At 55.7% G+C, this 9,510-nt stretch overlaps 1 protein-coding gene across 1 annotated transcript in view; it reads left to right on the top strand.

The window, feature by feature from the left end:
• JPH3 (junctophilin 3) overlaps positions 1–9,510 on the top strand; it is a 106,115-nt gene that overhangs the window by 38,637 nt on the left and 57,968 nt on the right. Inside the window, exon 2 of the mRNA XM_017860188.1 lies at positions 2,439–3,216. Within this exon, the coding sequence (XP_017715677.1) occupies positions 2,439–3,216 (778 nt within the window). The remainder of the gene's footprint in view (positions 1–2,438; positions 3,217–9,510) is intronic.

The raw sequence follows: 9,510 nt of genomic DNA, 5'->3' as shown, positions 1-9,510 counted from the left end.
GAAGCCCCATCTCTACTAAAATACAAAAAATTAGCCAGGCGTGATGGCGGCTGCCTGTTAGTCCCAGCTACTTGGGAGGCTGAGGCAGGAGAATGGTGTGAACCCGGGAGGCAGAGCTTGCAGTGAGCTGAGATCGCGCCACTGCACTCCAACCTGGGCGATAGATCAAGACTCTTGTCTCAAAAAAAAAAAAAAAAAAGTGACTGGCAGAACGGGAGCCACTGCTGCCAGCTCCTGTCCATTTTGTCCTCTTAAAAGAGAGGTCAGGGGTGGCCAGGTTGTCATTTTTCAGGAGACATGAGAGAGCTGAAGTTTTATGTAAAATCTCTTGGTTTTGAGATGTTGGCAGGTAATTCCAATGTTTTATGGAAACAGCAGGGGATGAATAAAACCTTCATATCAGTAAGGCTCGGCCTCCAGGCCTCTGGTCTGCAGCCAGTGCTACCGTGAGCTGGAAGAGTGGTGGAGGACCCTCTGTTCTCCCCACAAAAGCCCTTTCCAGGGTGGCACGTCCACTCCGTTAGTGCCCGGCTGCAATGAGAAGCGTGAATGACAAATGAGGCTTGAGGTTTGCCGCACTGGGCACCGTGCTGAGGCCCAGTCGTCCTCACGGTGACCTGTGGCATGAGGAGTCTTGGTTCCACTCTATAGACGAGGGCACTGAGGGCCAGCGGGGCCCAGAAACTTGCCTGAAGTCACAGCTCACAAAGCAAGACATGGGCGCAGGTCTGCTGACCGAGTTTCCTTTTTATTTTATTGTGGTAAGAGAAATACAAAATGTACCGTGTTAGCCACTTTTTTTTTTTTTTTTTTTTTGAGACGGAGTCTCGCTCTGTCTCCCAGGCTGGAGTGCAGTGGCGGGGTCTCAGCTCACTGCAAACTCCGCCTCCCGGGTTTACGCCATTCTCCTGCCTCAGCCTCCCAAGTACCTGGGACTGCAGGCGCCCGCCAACTCGCCCGGCTAGTTTTTTGTATTTTAGTAGAGACGGGGTTTCACCGTGTTCGCCAGGATGGTCTCGATCTCCTGACCTTGTGATCCGCCCGTCTCGGCCTCCCAAAGTGCTGGGATTACAGGCTTGAGCCACCACGCCCGGCCAGCCACTTTTAAGTATACAATTCAGTGGCATTAATTACATCCGTGGCATCGCTATTTACCTCCAAGACTTTCTCCTCATCCCACTGCAAAACTCTGTCCCTATTCAACACTGACCCCACACGCCCCGCCCCAGCCCCTGCACCCTCCACGCTACTTTTTGCACCTCTGAGCGTGACTACTCGAAGGACCCCGTGTACATGGCATCATCCAGTATGTGGCCTTTTGTGCCCGGCTCAGTTCACTCTGTGTAATGTCTTTGGCATTCATCCACGTTGCAGCCTGTGTGAGAATGTTCTACCTTTTCAAGGCTGAATGATGTTCCATTGTATGGATGGACCATATGGCGTCTGTCCATTTACCGGGTGATGGACTTGTGGGTTGCCTTTACCTTTCCAGTCATGGGAACAGTGCTACTGAGAGCCCAGGTGCACAGACAGGTGCTCCAGTCCCCACCCTCCCTTCTTTTGGGGATATCGCGTCTGCTGACTTTATGTCTGAAGGTCTTGGGCCACTGCCTCTTCCCTGTGCCCTTGAAACTCTTCTGTGGTGTGTCCAGTGTGTGGTCTTCCGCACGCTTCTTGGATACCTCCAGCAATGGGGAGCTCACTGCCTCCCAGAGCAGCCCACCCCAGTGCTTAGTGTGTAACCCACACCTGTGTCCCTGTAGCTGCCACTCATTGGCCTCCTGACCCAGGACACATTTCCTTGTCCCCATGGCAGGGGGCTCCGTGTTCACTCTGGGTTCTGTGGTCCTCACTCTGCACTGCTGACTCTGATGCCTCCCTTCTCTCTCCCCGGTTTCCAAGAGAGAATAAGATCGAGCCATGAGAAGCAGGGTGGAGGTGTGTTCAGAAACAGCCACTGGTGATAGAAGTTGTAAGGCACCGTGGTCTGTCTGCCTCCACACAAACCTCACCAGGTTTCATCAAGATAGAAAGCACACTAGGAATGGTGTGGCTTATGCCTGTAATCCCAGCACTTTGGGAGGCTGAGGCAGGAGGATCACTTGATCCCAAGAATTAGAAACCAGCCTGGGCAACATGATGAGACCCCATCTCTACAAATAATTTAAAAATTAGCAGAGCATGGTGATGCGTGCCTGTAGTCTGGCTGCTCAGGAGTCTGAGGCAGGAGGATCGCCTGAGCCCAGGGGTTCCTGGCTGTAGTGAGCTGTGATGGCCTCACTGCACTCCAGCCTGGGCAACACAGCGAGAACCTGTCTCAAAAAAAGCAAAACAACAGGAAGCTCAGACAGGACTGTGGCCGCTTCCACTCTGTCCGTGGCCAGGCTGTGCCCTCTTCTCTGTCGCTAGGCACTCACCCCGGCTCCTTTTCTCCCCAGGGACCTACCAGGGCCAGTGGGTCGGTGGCATGCGCCAGGGCTATGGCGTGCGGCAGAGCGTCCCGTACGGCATGGCTGCGGTCATCCGCTCGCCCCTGAGGACGTCCATCAACTCCCTGCGCAGCGAGCACACCAACGGCACGGCGCTGCATCCCGACGCCTCTCCGGCGGTGGCCGGCAGCCCGGCCGTGTCCCGCGGGGGCTTCGTGCTCGTGGCCCACAGTGACTCCGAGATCCTCAAGAGCAAGAAGAAGGGGCTGTTCCGGCGCTCGCTGCTGAGCGGGCTGAAGCTGCGCAAGTCGGAGTCCAAGAGCAGCCTGGCCAGCCAGCGCAGCAAGCAGAGCTCCTTCCGCAGCGAGGCGGGCATGAGCACCGTCAGCTCCACGGCCAGCGACATCCACTCCACCATCAGCCTGGGCGAGGCCGAGGCCGAGCTGGCGGTCATCGAGGACGACATCGACGCCACCACCACCGAGACCTACGTGGGCGAGTGGAAGAACGACAAACGCTCCGGCTTCGGCGTGAGCCAGCGCTCGGACGGGCTCAAGTACGAGGGCGAGTGGGCCAGCAACCGGCGCCACGGCTACGGCTGCATGACCTTCCCGGACGGCACCAAGGAGGAGGGCAAGTATAAGCAGAACATCCTCGTCAGCGGCAAGCGCAAGAACCTCATCCCCCTGCGGGCCAGCAAGATCCGCGAGAAGGTGGACCGCGCCGTCGAGGCCGCTGAGCGGGCTGCCACCATCGCCAAGCAGAAGGCTGAGATCGCGGCTTCCAGGTAGGAGGGCGAGGGGGCGAGGCCCTTCTTGGTGCCCAGAAGGCGTTTGTGAGCCCAGTCTGTTCAGTCCTGCCGTTGCTCCCGGCCTTGGGCTGGGCCCAGTTTGAGGCCTACGCTGGTGTTTCTCCAACTATGCCCCATGGAACCCTAGGGTTCCCTGGAGGTTCTCAGAGGTGACTGTGGGCGGGATTGGTGCAGAGGAATGATTGATTTGTGAGGGTGCAGAGACCTACAGCCTCCTTAAACCGAGCAGTGTCTCTTTGTTCTGTATGGTGATGTTTAGTGTAAAATATTGGATAAAGAAGGTGGTCTGTTCTGTTGGTAGGATGCATTGGAGCACTGCTGTGCTGGCTAGGAGGGGGGACACCACCAGGTAGGGGTGGCAGGTCCAGCACTGCAGGGCTGTAGGAGGCGGCTAGGAGCTGCCTCAGCTACGCAGACCTGCGGTCTGGATTCTTCCTGGACCCTGGGAGATGGCAGCAGTTGGGAGGCCAATTGCGGGTGCCTGGCAAGGGGCTCATGCAGGCCTGGTGCTTTGGGGCAGCCGCTGTTCTAAATCACTGCATGACTTACTGAATTTGGGGTCCAGTGGGGCCTCCAGGCCCTAAGGAATGGGTTCAGAGGTGACTGTGGATGGGGTCCACATGGCTTGTGGGTACCTTTAGGAGTGGGTGCAGGGTGGGGCCTTCAGGGCTGGAGGAAGGCACCCAGGGTCTGGCTCCTGTGGGTGAGTGTGTGAGCCAAGGGCTGGTCCTAGGAAGGCTGTGGCCGGCAGGAGCCGCCTGCCGCAGGTTGGATGGACGTTCCCCTGTGGAAAGCCACGGGTCCCACAGGTAGACATTTGGGTTCTAAAGTAACTGAGGTTACTAAAGGGCTTTGTCAAGACTTGGGAAGGTGTTTCAGAAAACCCAGAGCCTTTGTTATCCACCGGCGTTTGCTTTCCTGGGCCAGAGGAGGGCCCTTGGGGTAGCCCAGAGAGGCTTGGGGCAGGGATCTGGAAGCTGCATGGGAAGCTATGGGCTGCCCAGGCAGGAGGCTTCCTAGGGGACGTTTCCCTGCATCTTTCTGGATGGTTCTGTGTTCTCAGCCGGGGCACACGTGGTGTTCCTCCAGGAAAGCTCCGAGCTTGGGTGCGACTCAGCCCTTCCTGACCTGTCGCTAATTAAAGTTCAGCCCATTTGGTTCTGATTTTCAGTGACCCTTGATCTACAGTGAAAAACAAAAATGGTGGCTGTGGTTTGTTGGCAGAATATGCCACTTGTGACTTCTATTGTTTTAGAGGGAAACAAGATTGATTCTAAGAAGCTGAAAGAAGCATGAATTACCACCTGACACTGAGGTCCAAAATTGCTTTGTTTGCCCCTCCCTGCTCCCCCAGAAATGTTCAGGCAGGGAGATAAACAGGAGCCCACGTGTGACTAGTCACCTGGGATTTTAAGAACAAATTAGAATCAGTAGTTATTTTTTCCATCATAAATGTAATACTTGTTCCACAGGAAAATAAATAATAGGAGAGGGAAAGCAGCATTAGCTCTGGTCTGATGAATCGGCTGAGTGCTCTCTGTGGTATTTTGGTGAATTTCTTTCCTCTGTGTTTCGTTTTTCGACCCTTTCTATTTTGTGTAGTTGCTTTTTTGACTCTAGTGGACAAGAAGCAGTTTTGGGGGCTGGGGGACAGCGGCGTCACGGAATTGAGGAAGCTCGTGGCAGCTCCCGTGTGACCTGCTGATTGGTTCATGAGTTTATCAGTTCATTAGTTCTCAGCAGCTCGGGGACTTAGCAGACAGTGCTCTGCAGGACTGAGCTTATTTCATAGCTCTGGCACTGGGCGGATGTCTATAGGACTGGGGGGACATGGGACCTGGGACAGTTTTCAGACGAATTCCCCTAGACATTGAGAGAAGCAGGTTCCTGTTATGGAGCCAAGGTGGCCTGGACAGGGCTGGGCCAGCGCAGGTGCAGAGCTGCCCCACGGCGAGTTGTCAGCCTCTCTGGAGCTTGGCTTCTAATCTCTGACGGCCTGTGAAGCTTAGGTGGTAGCAGCTCCCTTCCTGGGCCATGCAGCCTCTTCCTGGGGTTTCGGGGTCCCGGGGGCTCTGTGGGAGCATTGTTGGGGGAGATGCCTATGTACAAGTGGGCACCATGCTGGCGCAAAGCCCAGGGGCTGGGTCAGGAGGGCGAGACCTGCTACCCATGTAAAGGAGCCGGGGCGGGGTGGGCGCGGCTCCTCCTGGGTCCCCAGCCCTTGGGGCACTGGCCAGCCAGCCTTGGCAGACGGGTGGAGGGAGTGAGAGGGAGGGGTTTGCAGGCCTGTGCAGCTGTGAAACTGACGGAACCCACCCCCCACCCGCCCCCGACAGCCTTCAAGACCCAGCAGCCGGTGCTCCCTGGTAGGTTGGGGCCTGCCTTCTGCACTGGTGGAGTCTGAGCTGACTCCGTCCCTTTGCCCGAGCAGGCGCCGTGAGGAGGGAGGTGGTTCCTGCTTCTGCATGCGCACAACTGGGGTCTTGGAGTGTAGCTCCTTTGTGAGAAAGGGACTGGCTCACCCCCTGTGTCCTGCTGTCCACGCACATGGCTCTGCACACCACTCACAGCTTCCACACCACTGTGCACAGCCTGCACATCCACGCGCACCCATGGAGCCAGAGCGTACGGCTGCACAGGTGCGCCCATGTGGGGGTGTGTGGCCTGGGTGGTCTCCAAGTCACTGGCACTTAAAGTGTCCAAGAGAGGAGGTGTCACGCCTCAAATGGGCACTAGGAACTGGCTTCTCACCCTTGCCTCTGAGACCTGCAGACTACATCCAGCCTGGGCTGTTGTGGCTGCACATCCCAGAGCGGTCGCCTCCCCTCTCTGGGCTGGGTTCCCCACTGAAGGGGGGCGGGGCTCCCTTCTCCGTGTAGTAGCCTTGGCGTGGGGCCAGGCCTGTGGTTGCACCGTCTCCATTGGTGTCATCCTCCCCCAGCCCTGCTGTGAGAAGCATGGGAGGCACGTGTGTTTGTGAGCTCACTGGTGTGACCCTCGGAGGCGGGAGGCTACACAGTATTTTTGGTCACCAGAGGATGGGGGATGAGCCTCCATTCTGGGCTGCAGGGCCTGGAGTTGTGTTTTCTCAATGGACTTAGAATTTGGAAAAAAAGAAGGGAACAGTCCGCCGCCCTGGAGAGTGAAGCTGATGAATGACTGGCTCAGGCGCCCACAGCCCGGGGCCAACCCTCCACTGGAGCGTGAGAGCGGCCGTACCACGTGGGCCGAGGAGTGACTGGCCCCGGGCGGGCTCCTGCCACTGTCAAAATCGAGAGATGCGAGAGAGCTGTAGGGCAGCTGGCGCTGTCCTCGCCCGCCCCGGCCGGCAGGGCTTGTTAGGCCGTGCAAAGTGAGAAACGGTTTGCTGTGTCCTCCACAGAGTGCCAGGCCCTTCCCCTGAGAGCAGCTCTGCAGGGAAGGCCGAGGAGGGTGGAATGTGGGTTTTCCTGGAAAACGGGGCGGGAGATGCGGAACTTGGAATCTGAGAGCACCTGGTGCCGTTGTTTCCACTTGGCAGAGGGGGAGACTGAGGTCCTGTGCTGCTAAGGGGACTGGCCCCGGTCCTCGGCTGGGAGGGTAGGATCCAGGACTCCTCCTTAGGCCGGGTCTCAGCCCCAGGCCCTGAAGTCACCGTGGGTTCTAAGGCACATGATGCCCTCCCCGGCCATGTGACATCATTGTCTGGGATGTGCCGGGGATTCAGAGCCTTCCACACTCTCCAGGTGCCTGGAGGGCTTGTAAAAATAGTGGTCAGGCCCCGGACTTTATCTCATCATATCTAGGTGGGACCCCAATACCTGCATCTGACCTGGTCCCCAGGATGCAAATGCTGCTGGCCTGAGCGCCCCCGGCTCTCTCCTGTCTGGTGTGAGTGCTGCCACCGGGGGGCCTTGGCCCTGTGGGGAGATGAGGCATCACACATGCAGCCGCAACACAGGTTGGAGGCAGAGTCCAACCCAGCAAGGGTGTGACAGTGGAGAAGGGGGTGGGGGTCATGGTGAAGCAGGTGGTTCCAGGAGGTTCCGTCTGGGTGAGACCCTCTGCTGCAGAGAGGGGCAGGAGCCGGTGGTCCCGCGGAGCTGAGGTCAGGTGAGAAGGGGCTGCAGTCTCCCGTGCCGTTCTCCTGTGGGGTCCGCCTCACTCCAGTGGGAACTCCCACTAGTGAAAGTCTGAGATGGCTCCGTCCTGCTGTGTTGCCTAGCGGTGGACCGCAGGGCATTGGCCCCTCCTGCCATCACACACTCAAGATGTTTTCATGACGCATCTCCTGCCGGGAGGGCACACACAGGGCACCTTTGCACAGCGTTGCCTGTCCTGAACCCCTCGCTGTCCCCGGGCCAACATAAGGAATTCATCGCAGTCCTCAAAGCCTGGGTTGCTCTAGAAGATGAAACTCAATCGCTCTTCTTGATCCTGCTGCTCATGAGAGGCCTTGGGTTGGGAATCGGAATGCAAACGTGTCACCCATCCTCGAGAGGAAAGTCCCGCAGTGTGGCATGGCTTTATTTTCAACAGCCGACCCCTCTGCCACAGCAACTCTCACAGCCCCCTCATCCCCACCCGCTGTGGACACCAAATAAAAGCAGAAAGCTCTGGTAGAAGCCGAGCTGGGGGTGATGGGGCAGACTGTAGCCCATTTCTCCTTCCTGTTCCCATCCCCATTTTGTCCCCTGGGACCTGCTGAGAACCCCAGGGTGAAGGTTCAGGGTTCAGGAGGCATCTCAAGTGTGACCCATTGGCTGCCTCTGCTGCGGGAGAGGGAGAGACGGGGTGGCCCACGTGAAAGCTGTGCCTCCTGCAGACCCGCAGAGCCTGAAAGAGCTCAGCCGGAATCTGATGGCATCGTTTCTGCTGGGACCCCCCTCTCTGCTGCGTCTCGTGTAAATGTTGCTGTGAAGAGATGCCAAGGGGTTTTGCAAAGCAGAAACCCCAGCTGAGAGGAGGAGGAGGGATTGTTCTGGGGGCCAGGCACACCTTGTTTCAGGAGGCTTCGCTTCATTGTGCTTTGCAGAGGCTGTGTTTTTACACATTGGAGGTTCGTGGCATCCGTGCGCGGAGCAAGCCTGTTGGTGCCATTTTCCCAACAGCACATGCTCACTTCGTGTCTGTGTCACATTTTGGTAATTCTCAGGGTATTTCAAGCTTTTTCATGATTATGTCTGGCTATTTTGGGATGCCACACATCTTACCAACGTAAGACAGTGAACTTAATAAATGCTCTTTGTTCTGACCAATCCTCCAACCAGCCGCTTCCCCATCCCTATGTCTCCTCCAGCCTCCCTCTTCCCTAAGACACAACAGTATTAAAATTAGGCCAACTAATAAAGCTACAGTGGTCTCTAAGTGTTCATGTGAAAGAAGAGACTCACCTCTCCCACTTTAAATCAAAAGCTGGAAATGATTAATTGTAGAGAGGAAGGTGTGTTGAAAGTCGAGACAGGCCTCATGCACCAGGCAGCCTAGTTTTGGATGTAAAGGAAAAGTTATTGAAGAAGATTAAAAGTGCTACTTCAGTGAATACATGAATGATAAGAAAGCGAAACAATCTTAGTGCTGATATGGAGAAAGTTTTAGGGTCTGAAGAGATCACACTAACCACAACATTCCCTTAAGCCCGAGCCTGATCCATAGCAAGGCTCAACTCTTTCATGCTGTGAAGGCTGAGAGAGGTGGGGAAGCTGCAGAGGAAGAGCTGGAAGTGAGTGGAGGTTGGTTCATGAGGTTTAAGGAAAGAAGCCACTTCCAGAACATAAAGTGCAAGGTGAGGCTGCGGGTTACCCAGAAGATCTAGCTAAGATTGTTGGTGAAGGTGGCTACGCGAAACAGATTTTCAGTAATTTTCCATTGGAAGATCCCGTCTAGGACTTTCATGCTGGAAAGAAGCTAATGGCTGGCTTTGAAGGACACGCTGGCTCTCTTGTTAGGGGCTAGCACAGCTGAGACGTTAACTTGAAGCCAGTGTTCCTTGAACATTCCGAAAATCCTAGGGCCCGTAAGAATTGTGTAAAATCTATTCTGTGCTCTAGAAATGGAACAACAAAGCCTGGATGGCCGCACATCTGCTTACAGCATGGTTTCCAGAATAGTTTTAAGCCCAGTGTTACGATCTACTGCTCAGAAAAAGATTCCTTTTAAAATATTACTACTCACCCAAGAGCTCCCATGGAGATGTACAGGGAGATGAATGTTGTTTGCATGCCTGCTAACAACATCCAGCATTCAGCTTTCAGGTCTTATTATTATTATTATTTTTTATTTATTTATTTT

This window comes from Rhinopithecus bieti, unplaced genomic scaffold, assembly GCF_001698545.2.
Source record: "Rhinopithecus bieti isolate Rb0 unplaced genomic scaffold, ASM169854v2 scaffold_1618, whole genome shotgun sequence".
NCBI lineage: Eukaryota > Metazoa > Chordata > Mammalia > Primates > Cercopithecidae > Rhinopithecus > Rhinopithecus bieti.
Note: the sequence above shows the minus strand (reverse complement) of the source record. Positions and strands in the feature narration are given on the sequence as shown.